This window comes from Mustela nivalis (assembly GCF_964662115.1).
Source record: "Mustela nivalis genome assembly, chromosome: 14".
Taxonomy (NCBI): domain Eukaryota; kingdom Metazoa; phylum Chordata; class Mammalia; order Carnivora; family Mustelidae; genus Mustela; species Mustela nivalis.
This window is the reverse complement of record NC_139033.1, coordinates 19,256,187-19,282,565: the sequence shown is the minus strand read 5'-3', so window position 1 is coordinate 19,282,565 and position 26,379 is coordinate 19,256,187. Positions and strand designations below refer to the sequence as shown.

The window sequence follows — 26,379 nt, the reverse complement described above, 5'->3', positions numbered from 1 at the left end:
CCGACCCTCGCCTGCAGCCCCCGCGAGCCGCCCTTCCCACTGGGGCGGGGCAGAGCCGGGGCGCTCGGGGCCGCACCGTCCGGCAGAGCCCCCCGCGGCCCCCGAGCCCCGCCCCCCAGCCTCCCGCCCCCCCGGCCGCGCCCTCCGGACCCGGACCCCCGCCCCCGAGCCCCTCCCCCCTCTCCCCGGCCGCGCCCTCCGGCCCCCGCCCCCCGATCTCCGCGAGACCCCCGTACCCCGCCTCCGAGCCCTGCCCCCGCCTCCCCGTCCGCTCCCCGGACTCCCGGACCCCTGCCGCCCGGCCTCCCCGCGACCCCCACCGTCCGACCCCAGCCCTCAAGACCCCCGCCCGGCCTTCGAGCCCCGCCCTCCGGCCTCCCCTCCCGCCGCGGGTTCCGGGAGCCCCAGGTCGCAGCGCGCCGCGGCCGCGGGACCGCCCGTCTCAAGACCCCGCGGCCCGAGCTGCCCGCGCCGCTGCCTGAAGGCGCCCTCGGCCGCCCCGCGCCGTCAGGGACTGCGCCCCCGGCCGCGCTCCCTGGCCGGGCCGCCGGGCACGGGGACGAGCGCCCCGGCCCGCGCGTTTGGTCTCGGCCCCGCAGCGGCCACCGCGGGGCGCGGCGCCGTCAGGCAGGGGCGCGGGCAGCTCGGGCCGCGGGGTCCTCGCGCGGGCGGCCTCGTCCACGGCGGCGGCGGCGGCGGCGGCCGGGCGGTGGCGATGCTGTGGCCGCGGCTGGCGGCGGCTGAGTGGGCGCCGCTGGTCTGGGAGCTGCTGGGCGCGTCGGTGCTGCTGCTCGCGGTGCGCTGGCTGGTGCGGCGGCTGGAGAAGCGGCCGCGGGGCCCGGGGCGGAGCGGACCCCCAGCGCCGCCGCCCGGCGCGCCCACGGACTCGGCCTCCGACCCCGGTGAGGCCTGCGCGCCGCTGCGCCCGCGCCCTCCGGTCTCCGCCCCGGGCCCCCACCCTCCCCGGGCCCCTGCCCTCCCCTGCCCTCCCCGGGCCTCGGCCCCTCCGGTCTCCGCCCCGGGCCCCCACCCTCCCCGGGGCCCCTGCCCTCCCCGGGCCTCGGCCCCTCCGGTCTCCGCCCCGGGCCCCCACCCTCCCCGGGGCCCCTGCCCTCCCCTGCCCTCCCCTCCCCGGGCCTCGGCCCCCTCCCTCGCCGGCCCGGATCGGGGGTTCCGGGACAAGACCTGAGTGAAAGTCGGGCGTCCTGAGCGTTCGGACGGGGGGACGCTGGGAGCTGCGGCGGCGTCGGTGCGCCGGGGCCGGGCGGGCCCTTCTGCGAGGTCCTGCGGCCGCGCTGACCTGCGTGCGCCGCGGCCGTGGGCGCTCCGGATGCTGCGCGCGCTGCGGGCCTCCGGGACCCTTTCCCGCTGGCTTGGCTGCCCTGCGCCAAGGTCTGGGTCCTTCCCACTCCGAGAGGACGGGGACGTTCTCGGAGCAGACGGCGAGGCCCAAGCGCCCACCGTGGGATGCCCGGGCGAGCGCGGCCCGCAGGGGGGACTTCTGTCTCTCGTCCCGGTTTGCAGCTGAGGGCACCGGCCCGGGAAGGCCCGGCCTTGGCCGAGAACGCAGGTGGGGGCAGAGACAGCCGGGAAGGCGGGCCTGGGACCCCGGGTCCCGCGGACCCCCTCCGGTTGGCTGCTGCTGGCTTTGCCTTCTCTCATCCCCTTAAGACAGCTTTAGCGGGATTTTTTAATTTTGAAGATCTTATTTATTTACTTGTCAGACCGAGCGAGAGCACAAGCAGGGGGGCGGCAGGCAGGGGAGAAGCAGACTCCCCGCTGAGCAGGGCGCCCGATGCGGGGCTCCATCCCAGGACCCTGAGATCCTGACCCGAGCCGAAGGCAGAGGCTTAACCCACTGAGCCACCCAGGCGCCTCTGCAGTGTCTTTGTGTGTGTGTGTGTGTGTGTGTGTGTGTGTAAAACTTTCCTTTTTAATTTTTAATTTTCTGTTTTGAAGTCATTTTAGATTTCTAAAAAATTGCAAAAAGAGTATGACAGAAATGCACATGTGAAAAGAAGCTCAACTTTTCCAGCTAATAGTGAAATACAAATTAAACCGGAAATGAGATATTACACCCGTTAAAATGGCTGAAATAAAAATACCAAAAATGCTGGTGGAAATGCTGAAAAAACTGGGTGTCTCATTTACTGCTGGTAGAAATAATAAAGTTTCAGCCAGCCCAAAATCAGTCTGGCAGTTGCTCAAAAATGTTAACTGTGCACTGATTTTATCTTAGAGGGCATTTATCTTAGAGAAATGAAAACTTATTTCTACGCAAAAACCCATATGTGAGTATTTGTAATTATAGTTTCTAAACACTGGAAGCAGCCCAAATGTCTCCCGAGGGCTGGATGGCTAAAGGGACTGTGGCACATTCATACCTTGGAGCACTACTCAGCGGTGAAGAGGAAGGCGGTGCTGGTTTCTAGGGCGTTATGCTAGTGAAAACAGCCAGTGTGAGATGTGTATTGTGTGATTCCATTTATAATGAACATTCTTGAAAATTTACAGCGATAGAGGATAAATGAGTGCTTGTCAAGGTTTGGGGACAGGGGCGGAGGTTGGTGTGACTGTAAGGGGCGGCAGGAGATCTTCGATATGGTGGAACCGTCGAGTCATTATCAATTTATTTATTCATTTAGATTATTATTATTATTTTTTTAAGATTTTATGTATTTATTTGACAGATCACAAGTAGGTGGAGAGGCAGGCAGAGAGAGAGGAGGAAGCAGGCTCCTTGTTGAGCAGAGAGCCCGATGCGGGACTCGATCCCAGGACCCTGAGATCATGACCTGAGCCAAAGGCAGCGGCTTAACCCACTGAGCCGCTCAGGTGCCCCCAATTATGAATTTAGGCGATCATGGGATTCCACGCAAAGACAGCAGGGTGATGCAGGCCGTGGCAAAGCTTGGCCCCTGTCAGCTTCCTGACGCCCTGCTGCGTGTAAGTTGTCACCTGTGGGGCCGCCAGGAACCATCCATACTGGTTTTCAACTTGAGTTTATTGGTTTTTCCAGATAAAAAGTTAGATCCAGGGAAGTGTTCCCTCAGACCCGGACGTTAGTATCTTACATCAGCAATGTAAGCGGGACGGCCTGGAAGCGGCCCGTATTCACTGTGCGCACCCGACTGGGTTTCCACATTGTCCTCTTTGTGCTCGGTCAGTCAGGGTTGGGCAGATACTTGGGATTCTAGACCACGGGGCAGCAAACCGCATCCTGGCAGCCAAACCCAGCCTCTCCTGTTTCTGTAGAGTCTTACTGGATCCACGGCTGTCGTGAGTGTTGGAGAGAGCTTCAGCCCCAGGCTGCGGCCCTTTACGGAGGTTTGCTGACCCTCGTTCTGGCCTCCGCCTCCGCCTCCCCTTGCTTGTAGCTCCCTTCTGCTGGCGAGGGAATCCCAGATCCAAATCCTGGCTTTTCCTCAGCCGTTCTCCATCGGGCTGCCTGCGGGTTCCTAGAGTGGGCAGAGGGGGCTGCAGAGTGCGGCCTGTAGCATGCGTGGCCACGTAGTGCTTTTCATCGACTAGGTCAGTTCTCTCCCACCTGTTTGTTTCTAACTTGCAGTGCAGTGGAGCTCACTTGTTCTGGTTTGTATTCCACTGGGGGGCCTTCCCCCATCTTTTTTATTTTTTTTTAATTATTTTTATTTTTTTAAAGATTTTATTTATTTGACAGAGAGAAATCACAAGTAGGCAGAGAGGCAGGCAGAGAGAGAGAGAGAGGAGGAAGCAGGCTCCCTGCGGAGCAGAGAGCCCGACGCGGGGCTCGATCCCAGGACCCTGGGATCATGACCTGAGCCAAAGGCAGAGGCTTTAACCCACTGAGCCACCCAGGCGCCCCATTCCCCCATCTTTTTTAAAGCAATTTTTTAGTATGTGAAGCAAACATGTTCCTAAAAGTCAGAACAAATGAAGTCACAGTGTTGCCCTCTCCTGGGCTGGCCCTCAGGACAGTTCCTCTTGTCAGTTTCCACCCTCCACCCCCAACAGTTTCCCAAGCTCATTAGTTTCTGCTTTATTCTTCCTTTTGTACAGTTTTGTATATTGTATTCCTAATATTAATGACAGTGTGTTAAAACCGTGTCTTTGTTTTTACTCAGATTGACTTTGAGCGGATTCTGTTGTGCTAGATTAATAAGCCTGTGTTAGTTGATGACTTAGTAACCAGAACTGACTGTTAAGTGTAATTTGTCAGTGTCAAGCACAGCAGCACAGGTTTGATGGGTATTATTTTACCTAATTTTCATTGCTGCCTAAGAAGTAGAGCTGTTATTGTGTCCGTTTTATAGGGGAGGAAACGGGCTTGGAGTTTGCACAGCGTGTCCAAGGTCACATGGTTACTGCTGTGCCGTGCCCTACTCGTTCGGCCTGGTGCTGGCTTGGCTGCAAGGACAGAACCCCCTTCAGACTAGCCCAGGTTAGAAAGGTAGATGCGGCGCATGGACATGGGAACGGTATGAAAACTGCTCTCAGAGGAACGGATGCGGCCCCTGTTTATTCGGGGCATCCGCACCGCTTCTCCTGACCCCTTGCGTGTGGCTTCTCCCTACCCTGTGCCTTTTATATCCGTTTCCTGTCCCTGAGCTACCTCCGTTGCTCCTGTGTCCAGGTGCCGCGGGAATCTGCTTAGGTGCGCTCCCGGGGTAGAGTCCTGGGCCAGTAGGCCACCCCCTTCAAGTTCTTTGGCAGCTTTTTGGGGCTGTGCAGCACATTCATTGTTTAAAAAGCTAATATCGGGGCGCCAGGGTGGGTTTAAAGCCTCTGCCTTCGGCTCAGGTCATGATCTCAGGGTCCTGGGATTGAGCCCTGCATCGGGCTCTCCTCAGCGGGGAGCCTGCTTCCCCCTCTCTCTCTGCCTGCCTCTCTGCCTACTTGTGATCTCTGTCAAATAAATAAATAAAATCTTTAAAAAATAAAATAAAAAGCTAATATCCCTTTTGCAAATAAGGAACGGCCCATTTTGAGACCTTGGAATTGGGTGGGGGAAGGTGGCATTAAAATTTGTGAAAAAAGGTGTACAGGGGCACCTGGCAGGCCCGGTCGGTTGAGCTCTGGCTCTTGGTCTCAGGGTCTTGAGTTCAGGCCCCGTGTTGAATTCCATGCTGGGTGTGGAGCCTCCTTAAAATAAATAATAAAGAAATAAATAATAAATCCATAGAAATAGGGTAATATAATGAATTCCTGGTTTGTAGTCATCATCTAGCTACAATAGATATTAATATTTTATGAATCTTATTTTATCTGTCACTTATCTGCCCTCCCTTTTGTTCTCCTGCTAGAGTAATTTATTTTAATTTTTTTAAAGATTTATTTATTAACTTTAGAGGGAGAGCAACTCAGGCAGACTCCCACTGACCTCAGAGCCCCCACATGGGGCTCGATCTCACAACTCCAAGATCATAACCTGAGCCGAGGTCAAGAGCCAGACCATTAAAAAATAATAAATAAATAAATAAGTCAGTCAGACCATCGGGGCACCTGGGTGGCTCAGTGGGTTAAGCCTCTGCCATCAGTTCAGGTTATGATCCCAGGGTCCTGGGATCGAGCCCCGCATTGGGCTCTCTGCTCAGCAGGGAGCCTGCTTCCTCTCTCTTCCTGCTTCTCTGCCTACTTGTGATCTCCATCTGTCAAATAAATAAATAAAAATATATATTATTAAAAAAGGTCAGACCATTAACCAATTGAGCCTCCCAGGCATCCCTAGAGTAATTTATTTATTTAAAAAATACTTTATTATTTTTATTTTTAAATCGGAGAGAAAGTGAGCACAAGCAGGGGCAGTGGCAGGCAGAGGGAGCAGCAGTCGGGGGAAGCAGGCTTCCCGCTGAGCAGGGAGGCTGATGTGGGACTCCATCCCCGAACCTTGAGATCATGATCATCAAAGTCAAAGGCAGCCACTTAACCAGCTGAGCCACCCAGGCATCCCCCCCCAGAGTAATTTAAAGTTAATCTTGAATGTTCCATCATTTCATCTGACAGTACCTCTTAGAACTGTATACTCCTTGGTTTTATTGATACATTGTATAATTCTTTCTTCATCCCTTTTAGGAGTTTCTCTTTTTCTTTCCTGTGGTTTAATCCTTTGTGTTTATTCCTTGTTATTCCTGGTGTATTATTGGTATTAGAATCACTGTCCACATGCTCATGGCTCGCAGGTCTTTTACCCACTCTGAACTTGTAAAGCTTGGACTTGAAAATTGAAATGCCCTGTTGGTGGCCGTAAGGTGTTTCTGACGCTGTAATGCCTAAGTCTCCATCTGTCAATGTCTAGGATTCTCTGTCTCAGGAGTCACTCCTAGGCATCCGGACTGGAGATCTGGGTGTTATTCTAGATTGACTGCAGTTCCTCAAAACCCTCCCTGTGGCATCTGATACATCCACCCTTAAAAACCTCCAGTTTTTCTTTTTTTTTTTTTCTTTTTTTTTTTTTTAGGAAATTTTTTATTTCCCACATTCCTTTTTTTTTTTTTTTTTTTAAGATTTTATTTATTTGACAAAGAGAGATCACAAGTGGGCAGAGAGGCAGAGAGAGAGAGAGAGAGGAGGAAGCAGGCTCCCTGCAGACAGAGAGCCCGATGTGGGACTCGATCCCAGGACCCTGAGATCATGACCTGAGCTGAAGGCAGAGGCTTAACCCACTGAGCCACCCAGGAGCCCCAAAAACCTCCAGTTTTTCTAATCTGAGCCCTTGTTTCCAGCCTGTTACGGTAGCACTAGTCTGTGCTCCCTGATTTCTTACCTTCTTCCCAGTTGTTGCTGACCATGCTTAAACCGTGCTTAAACCTGTAATCCCCAGGCTTAACTACTCTTTCTCCAAAGGTATGGATTAAAGCGTTTGCTGTAGCTCAAACCCACTTGCTGGGTAGCTGTGTAACTTGAATAAGTTACTGAGTGTCTCTGTGATCGAGGTTCTTCATCTGTAAAATAGGGGTGCATCGTAATTATAACCTGCCACACGGAGAAATGGTAGTGTCTTTATACGAGAGCCAGGCTCTTGGAAAGACCCAAAACATAAAACATTAGCTACTTGTTATTAGTATTAGCAGAATGACTCCAAGAGTTATCTTTGTGGCTCCCCTGGCTAAATCTCTGGATAGATCCCCTTTATTTATGGAATAAAGTACAGAATATCAGCAGACTGTATTTCTGGAGTTGGCGTTTTAATGGGGTTTTTCGCTCACTGTGTTCCACATTATCCTTTAGCAACCAGTGAGCCTGCCTGTTTCCCCAGTATGCTTACTTTCCTAGAATATTAGTGTGATTGTATCATGGAATAGTACCAGTTCCAACGTCCTTATCCAGAAATTGCTTATTCTAATTTTGTTTAGATTATTATCAATTTGGAGACCAAAAACTTCAGAAAGTTCTCTTAGAGGGCGTATAGACTAAAAAAATCTGGAGAAACACCGAATTGAAATGAAACTGAAGCCAGCTTTTTTGCTACTGCTGTGTTGTTTTGTTTTTTTAATAAGAAAAGATGTACTTATAGCCATCACCTTGATTTTTGTTGTCTTGGGCCCAGGCGAAATGACAATGGATGCCATCTTGGCGCGACTGAAACTCCTGAATCCTGATGACCTTAGAGAAGAAATTGTGAAAGCCGGATTGAAATGTGGACCCATTACCTCGACCACAAGGTTTATTTTTGAGAAAAAATTGGCTCAGGCTTTATTAGAGCGTGGAAGAACGCTGCCTTCACATCCTCCTGGCTGCGACACCTCAAGTGCCACTGCTCTGAGCCAAGATGCACAGAAGATGTCGAAGTCTGCTGTAGAGAGTCAGGCTGAGCAGGTCGACTTGTCTGAAGACAGAGATTTTGGTTACAGCGTGGGCTTGAATCCTCCAGAGGAAGATGTCGTGACATCTAAGACCTGTTCCATGCCCTTCAGTGCTGCCACTGGGGTCAGCGGCCACAAAGCTGTGACAAGGGTGTCTGCGGAGCCGCCTCTGTACTACGGGGTGTGCCCGGCGTATGAGGACACGCCAGCGAGAAATGGTAGCGTAACGGGCACCTGGTGTCTCTTCTGCAGGTGGTTTGTGGGCAGCAGGGGCCGGGGCTTGTGAAAATCTCAAACCCCAGAGAAGAAAAGAATTTAATCACCATAATCTCACCCACCCCAAGTGAACCATTGTTAGCGTTTTTAGGTAGAACTCTGCTGAATTATTTATAAATGTATATCTGAATTTTTAAAAATGAAGAAAATTGGTTTCTGTAAGACATGCTTCACCTTACAAATGGTTTTGGCTAGCTATCATTTGATTAGTTCCCTCCTTTTTTTAAAAGATTTTATTTACTCATTTGACAGAGAGAGAGAATGAGAGAGGGAACACAAGCAGGGGGAGTGGGAAAGCGAGAAGCAGGCTCCCCGCTGAGCAGGGAGCCCGATGCAGGGCTTGATCCCAGGACCCTGAGATCAGGACCTGAGCCAAAGGCAGACACTTAATGACTGAGCCCTCCAGGTGTCCCCCCCTCTTTTATTTTTTTTATTCAACAGAATCTGCCACATTTTATGTTAATATAAATGGCTTGTGCAGGTATAAGTAGTTTTCAGCATCAAAGAATTGTAGTTTTTAAAACAAAATATTTTTTTTAAGATTTTATTTATTTATTCGACAGAGAGAAATCACAAGCAGGCAGAGAGGCAGGCAGAGAGAGGAGGAAGCAGGCTCCCTGCTGAGCAGAGAGCCCGATGTGGGACTCGATCCCAGGACCCTGAGATCATGACCTGAGCCGAAGGCAGAGGCTTAACCCACTGAGCCACCCAGGTGCCCCTTAAAACAAATTTTTATTTGAGAGTGTGAATGAGTGAGCCTGTGCAAGCAAGTGTGAGCTGGGGTTGGGACAGAGAAAAGGGGAGAAGCAGGCTCTCTGCTGGGCAGGGAGCTAGATGCAGGGCTGGATCTCAGGACCCTGACATCATGACTTGAGTCAAAGTCACATACTTAACTGACTGAATCCCCCCCATGCCCCAAAGAATTGCAGTTTTCAATCAGACGAAAGTAGATTTAGCACTGCAAAGCATAAATGAAAGCCTAACGTTGATTAGACTGTCAGAAATTACAGACTGGGGGGCGCCTGGCTGGCTCAGTGGGTTAAAGCCTCTGCCTTCGGCTCAGGTCATGATCTCAGGGTCCTGGGATCGAGTCCCGCATCGGGTTCTCGGCTCAGCCGGGAGCCTGCTTCCCCTCCTCTCTCTCTGCCTGTCTCTCTGCCTGCTTGTGATCTCTGACTGTCAAATAATGTCAAATAAGGTAAATGTCTTTAAAAAAATTACAGACTGTTATTATGGTGATGTCATTTGTGGTGATACCCCAAAATAGATTTGTTAGCCATATTATGTACCATGAGTAGAATGGAATATTGTTCACCATAAGATTTTTTTAAAGGATTAGTGACACTGGAAATGGTCATGATGCAATTTCTATTTATTTATTTATTTGTTTGTTTGTTTGTTTATTTATTTATTTATTTGACAGGCAGAGATCACAAGTAGGCAGAGAGGCAGGCAGAGAAGGAAGAGAAAGAAGCCGGCTCCCTGCCAAGCAGAGAGCCCAATGGGGGCCTGGTTCCAAGACCCTAAGATCATGACCTAAGCCAAAGGCAGAGGCTTTAACCCACTGAGCCACCAGGCACCACTCTATTTATTTTTAATCTTTATTATAAAAGTTGCCTTTTTTTTTTTTTAAGATTTTGTTTATTTATTTGACAGATAGAGATCACAAGCAGGCAGAGAGGCAGGCAGAGAGAGAGAGAGAGAGGAGGAAGCAGGCTCCCCACTGAGCAGAGAGCCCGATGCGGGACTCGATCCCAGGACCCTGAGATCATGACCTGAGCCGAAGGCAAAGACTTAACCCACTGAACCACCCGGGCGCCCCATAGTCATCACTTTTAACTTGCTTTTATTTTTTTTTTATTTAGAGCATTAATTCAGGAATTTTATTTTTCAGTATGAAATAGTATCCTTAGATATAAAGTTAAATGTGTACAAAATAACTTATTTTTATATACATGTCCACACATATGACCAAGCTTATTAATCATGTTTTCTCACTAGCTAAGGCACTTTTTCTTCAAGATTAAAAATCTGAAATATTGGGGCACCTGGTTATCTCAAGGCAGTGGAATGTACAACTCTTGATCTCGGGTTTGTGAGTTTGAGACCCATGTTGGGTGTAGAGCTTACTTAAAAATAAAATCTTTGGGTGCCTGGGTGGCTCAGTGGGTTAAAGCCTCTGCCTTCAGCTTAGGTCATGATCCCAAGGTTCTGGGATCGAGCCCTGCAGTGGGTTCTCTGCTCAGTGGGGAGTCTGCTTCTCCCTTTGCCTGCCTCTCCCTCTGCTTGTGCTCTCTGTCAAATCAATAAAATCTTAAAAGAGAAAATAAAAGATTAAAAAAATGGAAAGGCAGATGTTTAGCCACTGAGCCACCCAGGTGCCCCTAAAAAAAAATCTTTAAGAAAAAAATCTGAAATTGGGGTGCCTGGGTGGCTCAGTGGGTTAAGCCACTGCCTTCGGCTCGGGTCATGGTCTCAGGGTCCTGGGATTGAGTCCCATATCAGGCTCCCTGCTCAGCGGGTAGCCTGCTTCTCTCTCTCTCTGCCTGCCTCTCCATCTGCTTGTGATCTCTCTCTGTCAAATAAATAAATAACATCTTAAAAAAAAAAATCTGAAATATTAATATGAGAGAAAAATCAGACAACTGGATAACAGTTGTTTATTACAAAACCCATGGTCTTCAGGCGTGAACTAAGTGACGGTGTCTCTGGTTACTCCTAATTTTCCTGTTACTTTTCCCATGCAGAAAGGATTCATGTTTATGAAGATAGAAAGGAAGCATTGCAAGCTGTCAAAATGATCAAAGGATCTCGATTTAAAGCTTTTTCGAGTAGAGAAGATGCCGAGAAGTTTGCTAGAGGAATTTGTGATTATTTCCCTTCTCCAAGCAAAGCCTCTTCACCCCTTTCTCCTGTGAAAATAACATCGGTCTTCAGCAGCGGTGGAGTGAAAGGTAAGTGATGTGGCGGCTCATTTCTGGGTGTTACTGTCCTTGGGGCCCAGGTGTTCTGTGCCGTCTTCCCCATGGACTGTAACTGGTTTTCTTCTTTGAGAGAAGTCTGATTTGCACGGGAGGAGAGAGCCAAGGCCCAGGCCGTGGAGGATGGGTCAGTTGCCTGGTCTGAGAAGGACCCTGCGGAGAGAGGCAGCGGGGCACTGAGCGGGCCAGGCGTCTGCTCCAGTGCCTAAAGCTGGCAAGGCCAAGGGGGAAGCATCAGAAGGATCACGGGTGGTCCTTTTGTTGGGCTCCTTTTGTTCCGTCTCTCCTTGCTGCCTGTGGGACTTGGGCTTTGCTAGATGCCGAGACAGCCATTTCCCCGCTGAAGCTCCACCTGCTTCCAGGGCTGGGCCGGCTGCTCTGCCCCAGACCTGCTCTGCCCCAGACCTGCAGAAGTCGAGCTCACCTGCACGACCTGTCTAGTCCGAGATCTGACCTTACCCACTCCGGCTGCAAACCAGGGTCTGTGAGAGGCCTTTTCCGTCAGCGCCGTGCAGAATCCCAGCAGCCTCCGACTTTCAGCCTAGCATCCGTCTTGTCCCCTCCCGGAGCTCACAGGTGTCCTGCTTCCCAGGCCGCCTGGGACTCCCGGGGAAGGCACCTTCTCCTTGTGGACATAGGCCTTTCATCAAAGGCCCCATCTGCTGCTTTCCCCTCATCCTAACTTGGCCTGACACAGGTGCCTCTTAGAGGGAACCAGGGTGATTTTGCACAGTTGGTGGTCTGTGCAGACACCCCTCCAGAGACTGTTTCAGACACTCCCAGGTGGTTGTAATCAAACAACAAAAATCACTTCGGCTCACTCTGCCTCTGTGGGCGCGTTCTGTGTGCTCGGAAGTTCTTGCGTGGCTGCGGCTGCTGTGCCGTTACCCGTCCTCACAAAGCCTTGTGCAGCTAGAGTCCAGTCGGGTCCTTCCGTGCTTAGGCTCGTGCTGTAGTGACGTTTGTGCCATGTTGCTGGCGGGGACGTGTGCCCTTCGGCTCTTCTTGCGACCTGGTTCGTTCTTGTTACCCCCAACTAGGTTTTAAGCTTCCGTGGGAGAGATTTTCGTGGCCCTCAGTGTAGCATACAGTGGGCGATGAGAAAATGTTTGTGAAATTCAACGTTCTTAAATTCTGTCTCTTAATGACAGATGCCGTGTACTCCTCAGAGTCAGAAACTATCAACAGAGAACGAGCGAACAGTTACAAAACCCCCCGTACTCAAGATCTCACTTCCAGGCTCCGAAAAGCTGTGGAGATGGGAGAAGACGACCTCTTTTTGGATCTGACCTGGAGTAACCCCCGGTACCTGATCGGCTCCGGCGACAATCCGACCATCGTGCAGGTAAGCCTGCTCCGAGGGCTCTTGCCTCGACCGGCCGCGGCCGGCGGAAACGAGGCTCAGCACGCGCACTTTTCTTTCAGGAAGGGTGTAGGTACAACGTCCTGCATGTCGCTGCCAAAGAGAACCAGGCTTCTATCTGCCGGCTGACTCTGGAGACGCTGGAGGACCCCGAGTTTATGCGGCTCATGTACCCCGACGACGAGCCGCACATGCTGCAGCAGCGCATCTGCTACATCGTGGACCTGTACCTGAACACGCCGGACAAAGCGGTGAGCGGGCCCCACCGACGTCCTCGCCCGTCGCGGCTGTCCCCGTGAGCGTCCACTGCGTCCCGCGGCGTGTGGACGGGAGGTGCGCGGCGACGGAGCTCGGCCAGCTTAGGAAGGGGTGGGCGACAGCCAGTCACACGCCAGAGTCCTTCCCTCCCACCCACCCCCCACTGGGCAGGGCAACCGGAGTCCCAGCTGTGTGCAAGGACAGGTCCCTTCTGGCCTTCCAGAGCGGCCTGAGCTGGGCTTTGATGGGAGGATGAGCCAGTGTCGGAACTTAAAGAAAGAGAATTGAAGGGGTTTTAGTACTTTTTATTCTAGGTATCTACATACTACCTTTTTCTTTTTCCACTTAATAATAGGAATATTTCCTATAGAAAGGGTTTTTAATGGTGCACACGCTTACGTAAAAATTTCTCAACAGAAGCACTTTACGTATTTATAAGACATTTTATGTATTATGAGACAGAATCCAGTGATAGTTTAGAGACAAGGATTATAAGCTCTGAGCAAGCCTAGGAGTTTGAAAAACTGGTTGGCAGGAGAGGGAGTAGCAGAAGCATGTTGGAGTGGGGCACCACTGTTTCATGACAACGTGTTGAATGTGACACGTTGAACTCCAGAATTGCAAATCAAGACTAACTTATGTATTTATTTATCTGACAGAGACACAGCAAGAGAGGGAACACAAGCAGGGGGAGTGGGAGAGGGAGAAGCAGGCTTCCCGCTGAGCAGGGAGCCCAATGTGGGGTTCGATCCCAGGACCCCAGGATCAGGAACTGAGCTGAAGGCAGATGCTTAAGGACTGAGCCACCTGGGCTCCCAACAAGGATAGCTTTTTTAAAAAAAATTTTTAAGGATTTTATTTATTTGACAGAGATCACAAGTAGGCAGAGAGGCAGGCAGAGAGAGAGGAGGAAGCAGGCTCCCTGCTGAGCAGAGAGCCCGATGCGGGGCTCGATCCCAGGACCCTGAGATCATGACCTGAGCCGAAGGCAGAGGTCTTAACCCACTGAGCCACCCCCTCCCAAGATAACTTTTAAATCAACAAGAGAGAAAAGGGGGAATAAAGAAATATTTGGCCAAGATAGCAGAATTATAGAAGGAAGTAAAAGAAAACAATGATTATATGAAAGCAACATAAGTGTAAAGACAGAGGAGCGAAATTAGAGTTACGTCCGTTCAAACGAAGGGTGAGCGGACTCAGGAAGGGCTCCTGACTGGATTAGTACAATCAGGAAGTGCGATTTGGAACATATGAGAGAGAAACACAGTTTTCCCTGACGTCTGTGCAGTATTCACAGAAAATGCGTAGATGCACATGCATGGGGACCACTTAATACCTTCTTGGGCATTACAAGCCGTCTTTGACCATAACTCACCAAGAGTTGGAGTAAGTTCAGTTGTTGGCCACAAACGTGTCAGAAGTCACGGGCACCGCAGACCAGCGCAGTGAGAAGCAGGGCTGTGCCAGTCGGCAGCATTGGAAGAACCCAGACCCGGCTGTCTGTGCGGGAGCAGCAGTTTCCGGCAGGGGTGAGGAGAGAGGTTGCGGTCAGGTGTGCACATTTGGAAGCAGGTTAGAGATGGACGTTTTGTGGCGTGAAAAAGAGCCGTGGCTGGAAGGAGCAGTGGTGTTGAGGTCCCTTTGGATGCTCTGAATGAGTGAGAGCATTGTCCCCGATCTGCAGTGACCATGGTCCTCCCACTGCCGCAGGCCTGGCAGGGGAGGTCAGGTTTCTAGAGCTTGGGCCACAGGCCTGGAGTTATCTCAGGGACACTGTGAATCAAAGTCGTAACTTGGAGAAGGCACCAGGGCAGGTCTAGCAAAGGACAGCCTGTTTTTTTTTTTTTGTTGTTGTTGTTTTTTTTTTTAATTTATTTGACAGACAGAGATCACAAGTAGGCAGAGAGGCAGGCAGGCAGAGAGAGAGAGAGAGAAGCAGGCTTCCCGCGGAGCAGAGAGCCCGATGCGGGGCTCGATCCCAGGACCCTGAGATCATGACCCGAGCCGAAGGCAGCAGCCCAAACCACTGAGCCACCCAGGCGCCTCAGGACAGCCTGTTTTTGTAAATAAAGCTTTATTGGAACACAGCTATGCTCATTCTAAATGTTTGGTTTCTGGCCCTCAGCTGAGAAGGTTTGCCAAGCGGGACAAGAGGGCGGGATGCAGTTAGAGCTGCTGTAGGCAGGCACCTAGACGCTTCCAGGTTCACAGGGGCAGTGGATGTGAATGATGAGATGGTCCTAGAGGCTGTGGAGCAGGGGATGGGTGCTGCCTTGAGGTTACTTGCTCATACAAGATCGGTCGGGTCACCTAGAGGAGGACGGACAAGCTGGCCGTTTGAGTGCTTTTAAGCAAGGTCCATGAGGAGTCTTGGCAGCCTGGACGAGAAACTAAGGGGACGGCAGGCGTACGGAGCATGTGGAGGGCGAGACACCTCCCAGGGACTTCAGAGCTGGGATCTGCCGTGCTTGGTAATCACAGGTGGACTGCGTGGCCGTGTCCCCGCTCTGATAGACGTGAATGGGTTCTGTTTTGGCTGTGCTGCATTTGAGCCTGTGGTCATTCAAGTGAGGGGACCCAGAAGTCATTTGCTCTATAGCTGTCGGTCACAGGATGCTGTTACACTAAGGCGCACGGATCTTAAGGCCTTAGTTGAAGGTATCTGGGGAGGGTGCCACTGAGGGCAAGTGAGAGCATTGACAAGCATCCCGGGGTCGGGAGTGGAGAGTTGCGTTTACTCGATATTAGCCGCTAGCGAGAGTTTCTTTGGGTACAGACTGCGTTCATAGACTTTGTTTTATTCTGGGTGTTGCCTCTACTTGTTTATCTCACCTTTTTTTTTTTTTTAAGATTATTTTTATTTATTTAGAAACAGCACAAGTGGGGGAAGGGCAGAGAGCGAGGGAGAGAGACTCCAGCAGACTCTGTGCGGAGCGCCGAGTCTGACGTGGGCTCAGTCTGACAGCTCTGAGATCGTGCTCCGAACGGAAGTCACGAGTCACAGGTGCCCCTGCTCATTTCCTCTTTTGAGCATCAATTACATAACCCTGTACTGGGCCTGAGTCTTTAAAGCGCCGTTTACTGAGCAGGTGTCTTGCCCTTGTTCATTTATAAACTCCCCCGGGCCTGGCACCCCCCCCCCCACGCTGGCAACAGTAACTGGGGCGCAGGCCTGGCCTCCAGCCCTGGCTTAGAGTGGGCACGTGCTGATGTGCCGGTCAGGCCTCAGAGAGAGTACCAGCGTCTTTTTATGGTCTTCGGATTTTGAGGGTTTTTGTTTGTTCTGCTAAATACCTATTTTTATCGTAAACAACCTTAGGAAACAAACATCTTTAAATAAGAAATACTCTTTCTCTGCACCTTTCTCAGGGTTATGACACGCCGTTGCACTTTGCTTGTAAGTTTGGGAATGCAGATGTGGTCAACGTGCTTTCTTCACACCCTTTGATTGTAAAAAATCGAAGGAATAAGTTTGATAAAACTCCTGAAGACGTAAGTATCTATTAAAATGCTGTTCCTCTAGTGTTAGGCATGAAAATATGTGAACTCGTAGTCTTGTTCATAGCTACTGTACAGTCCCAGTACTGACTGTGTGAACGTGTTTGCCTCGTGGGCGCACCTTAGGGCCATGATTACTGAGTAAGATGCACCGTGAAGAAGAAGACGGTTCTGTAGAATCAGGAGGGAGTAAACTGCCCATGTTGGCTGATTTTATTTTCCTGAAACTGGTGGTCATTCGTTCTCAGCACCTCATGAGTTGTTTTTTTTTTTTTTTTTTAAGATTTTATTTATTTATTTGACAGAAATCACAAGTAGGCAGAGAAGCAGGCAGAGAGAGAGGGGAAGCAGGCTCCCTGCCGAGCAGAAAGCCCGATGTGGGACTCGATCCCAGGACCCTGAGATCATGACCTGAGCTGAAGGCAGAGGCTTTAACCCACTGAGCCACCCGGGTGCCCCAGCTCATGGGGTTTTTATCAGGTTCTCTCTGTGCATACCTCGGTTGACCAGGGAGTCAGGGCATGGAGGAGGAGGAGGAGGTGGTGATGGTGAAGGTGATGGAGGTGGTGGGAAGCTGGTGAGGATGGTGGTCGTGATGAGGTTGGTGGTGCTGAAAGCGGCTGACATGTGCTTAGCTCATTCCGTACCAGGTGCTGTCCTAAGCCCTCCCCGGTGTTCTCACCTGACCCACACAAGTCTTGTGAGGATTGATACTGGCAGTTGAGCAAAATGGGCTCTAGAGAGGGCAGAGAGAGGTACATCTGTGCCTGGGAGGTGGGGGTTGGGGTGGTGGAACTGACAAGAGCTAGGTGGGCGATCTGGTTCCGTGCGCTGGAGCTATTGGCTTGCTGACCTGGACCAGGCACCCCTTTGAGATGGGATCTGTAAGGGCTCCAGGCTGGTAGTGAATGCCACCTTTGTAGTTGCTGCGGCTTCCTAAGTAGTGCTTATGTTCTGTAGAACCTTCAGAGTACACATAAGCAAAGAGAGAAAATTCACCGTTCAACAACTCAGAAATTACTGTTCTTTTTCATGTGTTTGACTCAACTTTTTGTGTGCATGAGTGTGTGTGTTTTTTCAATATATTTGTCACTTGTTAAGGGCTATTCCTAAAGCATTTGCCATTTGTCACAATCGGTTACACATTTAAAAAAACAAGTTGCGCTGCTGACAGGGCACAACAGAGTTTTCTCTCGCAGGCTGGCAGGAGATGGCAATTTTGTGGCTCCTGCAGCTTTTGAAGGGTACTGGTTTTTTATTCTAGCAAAAATGTTCTCGTTGCTACAGTTCTCTAAGGGGGAAAGTTGACTCCTGTAGTAGCAAGAAGAAAACACTGTGTGTTGTGCTAAGTAGGAATTCTGCTATAATCAAGCCAGACAACAGCCACGGACAGGTCCAGGGCGGGGAGCTCCTGCTGCTAAACATTAGTGGCCTGTCGGCCTGTCTCCGCCCTGACCAATCGTGCCTCTCCGGGCATAAAGCTGGAGTGTGTAGTTGAGCACGAAGAAAGACAAATAAAGTTCACCCATAGAGTTTGTTCTCATCCTGACCACTTCAGCTTTCACAGAACATTCTGGAAGAAAGACCGTTTTGTTCAGCACATGTCTTCTGGTTGTGGGCTTCATGAGGTTTTCAGCATTAGGACACAGTCCTTGCTTTGTTAGTTTTAAAAGTTGCTTTTATAAAATTATTTTGGGGGAAAATGTGAGAAATTAAGATACAGACTGTTCACATACTGTGTCTTTTTAAAACAGGTGATTTGTGAAAGAAGCAGAAATAAGTCTGTGGAGCTGAAGGAGCGCATTAGAGAGTACTTACAGGGTAAGGTGGGGCCTGGCGCGGGGGCGGTGAGGACCGCCAGTGGGAAGGCCCTGGACTGCGCGAGCCTGGCCTTACGCGGCGGGAGCAAGCTCCGCTCTCAGGGTGGCAGCCCTTCCCAGGGTGATCTCCTGCTCCGGACCCCCAGCTCGCACGCCACTTGTTGTCATACAGTCCCTCCTTGGAAGCCTTGACCGTCTCTGGGAGACGGCAGGTTGTCTGTCGTCAGACTGGTGCTCATGGCATCACCCCGTGATGTCTGCAGGGATCCCACGTGGTGGCCCTCTGGTCCCCGCCCCCTGAACGCAGCCTGCACATCGCCAGGGCAGAGGGTGGAAGGAGCCCTTTGGTCTGGCGTTGGCTCGGCTCGTCAGCAGCGCCCTGTCAGCCCTTCTGGGTGCCGCCTTCTGCGCCATGGCCTGTCTCTCCTTTCGTGGTTCCTGGGCCCCCGCTTCTGCTAATCTTGTTGGCGCACAGAGTATGTGGGACTAAAGAGGGGTGTCTGCCCTGCCTTCCTGTCCGTCCTCCAGGGGAGGAAGAACATGGGGCTAGTTCAGTGGGTCTGGCAGAAACTGGCCTCTCGCCCAGAAGCTCTGGCTCGGAGCTTCTGCACACTCTTCATCACTGATCGCTTGCGAAGCCCCTGGTGTTCCTCGGTGACGGTGATGCAGCCGCTGACGCGGGGCCACGCCCAAGCAGACGCCTTACCTGGGCTGTCTCCTCCTCCCAGGCCACTACTACGTGCCGCTCCTGAGAGCCGAGGACACATCGTCTCCTGTGATTGGGGAGTTGTGGTCTTCAGACCAGACGACCGAGACCTCTCATATCGGCCACGGGGGAGGCGGCCCCAGAGATCCTGTTCTGACCTTGCGAGCCTTTGCGGGGCCCTTGAGCCCGTCCAAGGTGAGCTACTGTAGAAGCTTCTGGGAGCCAGCTCTTGGCTCTCCCCACCAGGAGTATTGGGTATTCCGGACTGGGGCTCGTGGAACCCCAGTGTCTGGTGACGGGGCTTGAAGGACATCTGCGGGAGGAACAGGAGTGCCTTGAGCTGTCCCTCACCGGTGAGCCGGCATGAACGTGGTGGTGAGCCCACGCTTCAGAGAAGCCTAGTTTACCTGGGCAGCCGGCATCATCGCCTGGCCCTCTGTCCGTGTCACGGCCCTTCCCGTGCCACGTGCCAGTCAGGCTGGGCTGTCCACTCCCGGATTTGGGGGCGTGTGTGGCCGCAGTGTGCCGACTGTGAAGTTCACCTTCAGGGCTGAGGTATTTCACAGGCTGTGTGTCCTCTTTCTCGTTAGAGATTTTAAAGGGGCGCCTGGGCGGTGTGGTTGGTGGAACGTGTGACTCGATCTCAGGGTTGTGAGCTTGAGCCCCATGGTGGGTGTGGAGATAACTCAAAAATAAAATCTTAAAAACAAACACATAAGAGGAGACCTACTGTATTAATATTTAAGAATAATTATCTTATTTTTAAAAATGTATTTATTTGAGAGCAAGAGAGCAGGGGTAGAGGGAGAATCCCAAGCAGACTCCCCACTGACGCGAGGCCTGACACAGGCCTGGGTCCCAAACCTTGAGACCATGACCTGAGCTGAAACCAAGAGTCAGATGCTTCACCAGCTGTGCCAGCCACGCGGCAGTGTTGATAGTTGTAAATAACTAGTTACTTGCAGTTACGGAAGTGTCTCCAGGAACAGGTGTTATCAGGTAGGTTAGATTTGGTTGCATAAAACAAAACTCTGAGTGACTTAAAAACGTAAACACTCATTTTCCTCTTGTGTGATGGGAAAGTGACTTGAGGCTCTCAGTGTGGCAGCTCTGACCCTCACAGCCCAGCCTGGGCCCCTAGGAGGGAGGCTGTGGAGCCTTGCCAGAGCCCCTCGGTGCTGCTGTCCGAACGTGGCCCTGCGGTCTGTCCAGCTGCCACACAGGAGGGCACGTTGCCCAGGGTGCCGGGAGGCACTCAGCGGGCTCTGGTGCTGGTGCTGCCCGCGACTTGGGGGCATAGCACAGCTCAGGACGTTTTCTCCTCAGGCGGAAGATTTTCGCAAGCTCTGGAAAACGCCACCTCGAGAGAAAGCAGGCTTCTTTCACAATGTCAGGAAGACGGATCCAGAAAGAGGCATGGAGCGGGTGGGAAGGTACTGGCTGGCTTTAGCACGGCGGGACCGGAGCTGAGTGGCAGTGTCGTTTTGTATGTCGCATGCTTCTGTGTTGGCTGAGGACAGAGAGCTGTTCCAGCTGCAAAACAGTCATACCTGGGGAGTGCTCATGGGGTTGGGGGAGGGGTGTAAAGCCTTTGCCCTGCGGTCTGACTCCTGCAGACGCCGCACACTAGTGGCAGAGGTTCTGCTGGCGGTCCCTCTCCAGCAGAGACATGGCAGCGTTTTGTGTGATGGCCGTACGGGGGGTGTCGCTTGGCAAAAGAGCAGGAAATAAAACACAGGAGGCGGTGTGGCCAGAAGCTGCTAGTAAAAAGTCCATGAAAAGTGTTTTCTCCATAGTCAGAAATCTAGATAACAGTGTTAAAGCTACACTGAATTGTTTTAAAACTTGTGTCTCAAAATATAGACTTAATTTTAGATTCCCAGCTTGAGCTTTTGTGCCTAAACAAAACCAGAATTCTCTCCAACTTCATACAGTTGTTTTAAGGAAACAGGATGGCTATTCTGTTGATAGGGATTCACGTCTGACCTGTCGCCTCTGTAGCGTGTGGTGCACGTGGGGTGGCCGCGGCCCCCTTCTCTCGCCATGACTTCAGTGCGCACAGTGTGGCAGCCCGTGTCCGAAACCTGCTTATTAGTCTGGCCGTGCTTGAGAAAACGCCGAGTACTGTTTTACGCCACATTTACGATACGGTCAGAGTCACAGCCGACACTCCAGGCACTGCTTGGCCCTTCTGACACAGTGTGGCTGTTTTCTGTGTGGTCCGTTCCGTGTTTTCCGACTGATGCATTGTCTTACTCTTGCAGGGAGTTGGCTCGTGAGCTGGGGTACCCCTGGGTCGAATACTGGGACTTTCTGGGCTGTTTTGTTGATCTGTCTTCCCAGGAGGGTCTGCAAAAGCTAGAAGAATATCTTCGTCACCAGGAGGCAGGCAAAAAGGCCCCACAAGACTCGGGAGCAGATGAGGCCTGTCGTCAGGAGAACCCCTCTACCTTTGGTAAGGACGCACAGCGGTCTGTGGGTTCTCGGGACCTGGCCCTGCCCTGTGGCCGCACCCCAGCAAGCACGTCCGTGTGGAGAGCCGGCGCCTGCTACTTCTGTCAGCCGCTCGTGTTCTCGGCTCCTGGTGTCCTAGCGAGTCAGGCGGGAGGGACCAGCCCCTGTCCCGCCCCACGCAGGCCTGTTCTTGACCGTGGTCTCATTTTCCTGCCTTTGCAGGTGGGGGCTGGACGCTGCCATGTCCCTGTGCGGGGTCTTGCTTGGCTTTTCCCAACGGGCAGCGCAGGCGCTCTCTGGGAGTCCGAGCAGGTGGATCTGAAGGGGAGGCCGTTGGCTGCTGGTCTTGGGGATTTGCGGCTGCACCGCGTGATCCCTCGCGGACTGTGTCACGCACCCCTCAGAGGAGCTGCTCTTTCCCTTGTAGGCCGTGCTGGGAAGTGCAGCAATTCCATCTCTGTGAGGGCGTTTCTGGATGACAACGACGACCTGAGCTTGGAGGAGATTAAAAATCGACAGAACACGGCTCGAAACAACACCCAGCCCACAGTTAGCACTTTTGGGGACTCGAAGTGTGACATCCTTCCCTTGGAGCAGGAGACCAACCTTATAGAAGCGTCCACCCTGACCAGTCCCCACGGCAGCAAGAATGGGTTCTGTGGCCCCCTGGGCGGCAGCAGGACCCCGGGCAGGAAGAGACCGGAGGCCCCAGGCGCTGGAGAAGCGCTCATCTCGCCGGTCTCCGGCTTAACGGTTGAGTTCGATAAACTGCAATTGCAAGACCTAGGAAGTAATTTTCCCAAGACACCAAATAAAAACGGAAAAACTAGGGACAGGAAGAGCTTCACATCAAGAACGGATGCCGCGAATGACTTGTTAGAGCCGCCTGCTGCTGACGCGCTTACGGAGAACCAAACCAGGACAGAGAGCGAAATGTCAGCCAAAATGGCTAAAATACGTCTGGGTCCTGACACTCCTGTGCCCGAGGTTCAGCAGAACTGTGGTTCCATGTCCTCAGAGCCCTCAGGGGTCCCCACGACGAAGGAGCCTGTGGAGAGGCTCTTCCTTTTTGGGTACGAGTGGGCGGTGTGCACGGGCGTGAGGCTGTGGGAGTGAATGTGGGAGCGCGCCTGCAGCTGTGGCAGCTCACGTGGCACTGTTCTAGTTTTCCTAAACCTTTTCTCTGCCCACGACCTGGTCGGACGTGCTTTTCTGGCTCCCAGCTCTTGCCCGAGTGCGTAGCTCCTGGTGCGGTGTTGCCGTCCAGGTTGGTGGGGCGCACGTTCTCCTTTCCAGCCCGGCCTCACGCCTCGCTCTGCTCCCGGGAACTGGTTCTCCCCAGAACAACTGGAACTGTACCAAGAACTCGGTGGTTCTTGGTGGAAGAAAGCCCATCCTGGGGTAATCTCTGCCTCCCAGGGGACAGGCCTTCTGGGTCGGGCTTCTGGTCGGTGACCCTGGAGGTGGAGATACTCAGTATTGGGGCCATCACGCCCCCGGGGGGACAGTGCCTTCTGTCTGCCAGTGTGGCCTCTGTCGCTGCACAGCCCACATCGTGGCCCTGACAGCTGGGTCCGCTGGTGGCAGGAACGGACCCGCAGCTCCTGGCCTCTGCTCGCCCTCTGCTCGCCCTCTGCTCCTGTCCTAGGCTCTTGAGTAGTGGCGTTGGAAGTCTTTTTAATCACAAGTGTTTCTGCTTTTTCTTTCTTTTTTTTTCTGTCGTGTAGAGAGGAGCCGTCAAAACTGGATCGAGATGTTTTGGCCGCTCTGGAGTGTACAGAAGTGGACCCTCAGCGGTACCCGGCCGTGCGCAGATGGAGGAGTGCCGTCCTGCGCTACTCCCCCGCGGACAGACAGAGGTCCGTGGGCCTGCAGGGTGACCTGTGTTCCACCGGGCTCGCTGGTGGCTGGCTTCCGGGCCGCCCGCTGGTGACTCAGTGTGTTCACGTAGCGCTTCGTTCGGAGCGCTGCTTGGCCAGGCTGACACATGGCACCGGACGAGGCCGCGGCTGGCGGACCCCGCGCAGACGGGTGTGCGGTTAGGTGGGAAGCGGGGGGTGCTGCTGACCCAGAGCAGGTTGGAAGCAGCCGGGAGCCGTGTTCGGGCCACACAGGACTCGTGTGGAAAGTCATAGGTTCTGTGAATCTTCGGGGCTCATGGTCCTGAGGTTTGCAGCACCCGTTCTGGAAGCGGGTGGTCCCCCAGGGCTTGGGACAGAGCCCATACTGCCCGTCGGTGCTGACAGCGCTTTCTTGGTTTCCTCAGTTGGCCGAGCCCTGCGCTGAAAGGGAAGCTGGAGTCTCCGCAGCTGGATGTCGGTGGTCCCCACAGCCGCAGCCCCGGGAGAAGCCCTGGGAAGCCCGGGCCCGCCTCCCACTCCCCAGGCCTGGGCAGCCCTGGGCGCTACAGCCCCGTGCATGGGAGCCACCTCCGCAGAATGGCACGCCTGGCACAGCTCACGGCCTTGTAAGGCTGCTCCAAGCTGCTGGGCGGCTCGTTCTCTTCTTTGTTTTTAAAGGAAAAAGGGTAAAGTGTTTATTGCTAAAACTTACCAAAAAGAATATATTCTGATTAATTTATTAGTCCTCATTTTGAGAGTAAAAGGTTTTTAGAAAATGCAAATGTTTTGTATAAAATTTAGTTTTCTGGGGTTTGGGGAGAAGTTGATAGAAGCAAATCCAGTTACAAACTTTCTGAGAATCGTCAGCGTGTAACAGTGTGGACTTGAGCTCACCGTGGGCAAGCGGAAGACGCCGTTCCCATCGTGAGTGTGCCAGAGCCGGGGCTGCCAGTCCCCCGTTCTTACAGCAAAGATGAATTTCGTGCCATCTTCCTTTTCTGGGAAGGGTCTCTGACTTTTTCGTTCCTGATAGAAATCTTTTGTTCTGCCGCATGGTCCCAGTGGCTTGGACCAATTGATAAGGTGCGTGTCTGGGGGCAAACAAACGTGGAGATGACTTAGACTTGCAAGTTTGACTCATCGCAAACATTTAAATTACTGACCAGAAGATAAAACCAGCTTTTCTCTGGGAATAAATTCTCTGGTCCGTGGGAGTCCTGGGAGTGGTCCCCGCACTTGACGAAGCAGCAGCTCTAAGGAACCTGCGCTGCCGGTCACTGGTTTCATTGCAGGGTTGTGCCAATAAAGTGATCTTTAAGTTCCCCGGGTTTGAAATTTATTGCATATTTCCAGATTCACTTCCACTGGATTTCCTTTATGAAAGAGTGTTGCATTGTAGTATAGAAAGTAGAGATTTGAGTCCCGGTCAGTAATCTTGCTCCATTTATTTTAACTTCCCCGTGGCCATGACCTTCTGGGGGTCTGCCTGGAGCATGGGGGTCATCTTAGAACCACTGCCGTGATTGATAGCCAAATCTCCACACCTGAGTTACTTCTCTCCGGTGTACACGACTCTCGCGCACTGGGGGTGCTCTGTGAATATTTCCAGTGTTTGATCCAAAATGGAAGACTCTACCAATTTTTGCTAAATCCAGTGCCTTTTGTAAATCATTTTTTATTCTCCTGAAACTTGCTTTATGCGAATATACAGGGATACTAAGTAGGCGTGAGATTTTGTTGTTACTGTTTATAAGAATTCTGAATTGGAACTTGTGTTTAAAAAAAAAGAAAAAGCTTATTTCTTTCATCTGCTAACAAGAGACAGGTCAGGAATATTGGAATCAAGATTTGGATTTTAAAACTTAAAAGCTGGTTACACAGGGTGTTTTCACTTGTGTAACAATCTGGATGTAACACAGAAAAATACATTCTATTCTGAAAGTCAGTGGCATTTACAAATGGCATCTTTGTTCTCAAAAGAAATTAGAATACAGATAGTACATCACAGCAATGATCTGTTTTCTGTAAAATCCTGTTACAGATATGTTGTAAATATTAGGATGGAAATTAAAAGTGTTTCTGTCCAAATTTTGCAGACTGTGGTTCTTATTTTCTGAAGGTTTAGGTTATCTTTGCCTGTTTGTCCATTTGTTTATATAAGGTGGTCCTGGCCCCAGTTAATGCACTTTTTTTTTTTTTTAAGATTTTATTTATTTATTTGACACAGATCACAAGTAGGCAGAGAGAGGAGGAACCAGGCTCCCTGCCAAGCAGAGAACCCGATGCGGGGCTCAATCCCAGGATCCCAAGATCATGGCCTGAGCCAAAGGCAGAGGCTTTAACCCACTGAGCCACCCAGGCGCCCCCCCCCCCAGTTAATGCATTTTTAAACTACTTAATGAAATAAATTATTATTAAAACCATGTGGTAATAATTCTAAGCTTTCAGAAAAACTGTTCTTGTGGGCAGCTAGGCAAAGTCCTGTTTTTAGTAAAATCTTAGGTAGTGTTGTAATGGAACAATCCGTTAATCCGATAGCGGTGAATGCTGTTTTGCGGCCCCTTTTATACGTAACACGGTCTTAAAAGACTTGAACTTTGATTAAGCTAGCACAAATTTCATAATTGCCGTCGGAAATGAAAAACCTTTCCTGTGATGTTAACAACTGGCGTGTAACTTTAGTTCCAAAGAGGTGATGGGGACCCCTCTGCCACAGTGGGGTGGTGCTGCGGTTCCAGGCACAAGGGACACAGGAAAGTCCCCTGGTCACTGACTGGGGATAACCCCCCCCAGGGTGTTACAGAACGAGTTCCCACCTTATGGGGCACGTGTCCGTTTGAAGCCGTTTTGGAAGTCTCCCGGGTTGGAGCTGAACCTGGTCCCTGTGTTCAGAGGGCCGAAAGGGACTAAGGAAAGGGCCAGGCCACTCCAGCTTGGTAGGTGGCAGTCTAGTAAGCAGAAGGCTACACGTGAGGCTCGTCTTGGGTGGCCAGATGACTAGATGCCTGCGTCTACCCTCCTCCTAATCCGGAGAGTTTACATGGAAGCCCTTCTTGGCTGAGCCCCACCTCCCCATCTCAAGGCCGCGTCCTGGCAGCAGCCTCTGGGATGGGACAGGGGAGGGGAGGGCGCGTCCAGGGATGGGAGGCCGTGACGAGCTCACCAGTCGGTCGGCAGTCACGTCTTTCTGAAGACCTTCCTCCCGAACAGCAGGGACCGCAGACAAATACTCTTGACTAATTTGGGATGTTTCCAGCAACTTTCACAGCTTTCAGAGGGAGCGGTGGTCTGGGATTACCGCCTTGACAGGCCGTGACTTCGGATGTCATCGCTCACTGCGTCATGGCCCTGAGTTGGGTCTCCTTGCTGGGTCTTCAAGGCATGCACTTTTCTTGTCCGAC

The 26,379-nt window shown here is 52.0% G+C and overlaps 1 protein-coding gene across 3 annotated transcripts; it reads left to right on the top strand.

The window, feature by feature from the left end:
- The first annotated feature begins 643 nt into the window (after window positions 1–643).
- On the top strand, window positions 644–25,066 carry ANKLE2 (ankyrin repeat and LEM domain containing 2). Of its 3 annotated transcripts, XM_082699944.1 has the most exons (14): window positions 663–902; window positions 4,293–4,420; window positions 7,526–7,999; window positions 10,805–11,011; window positions 12,190–12,383; window positions 12,464–12,652; window positions 16,029–16,151; window positions 17,912–17,978; window positions 18,706–18,878; window positions 20,010–20,116; window positions 20,948–21,138; window positions 21,565–22,210; window positions 22,865–22,996; window positions 23,404–25,066. In XM_082699944.1, the coding sequence occupies exons 3-14, from the start codon at window positions 7,531–7,533 to the stop codon at window positions 23,606–23,608; spliced, it is 2,703 nt and encodes a 900-aa protein (XP_082556070.1). In that variant the 5' UTR covers window positions 663–902; window positions 4,293–4,420; window positions 7,526–7,530; the 3' UTR covers window positions 23,609–25,066. The 3 variants fall into 3 exon arrangements, with proteins under 3 accessions (XP_082556068.1, XP_082556070.1, XP_082556069.1); XM_082699942.1 differs by lacking the exon at window positions 4,293–4,420 and having other exon boundaries at window positions 644–902; XM_082699943.1 differs by lacking the exons at window positions 663–902; window positions 4,293–4,420 and adding an exon at window positions 1,149–1,570.
- Window positions 25,067–26,379: the final 1,313 nt, after the last annotated feature.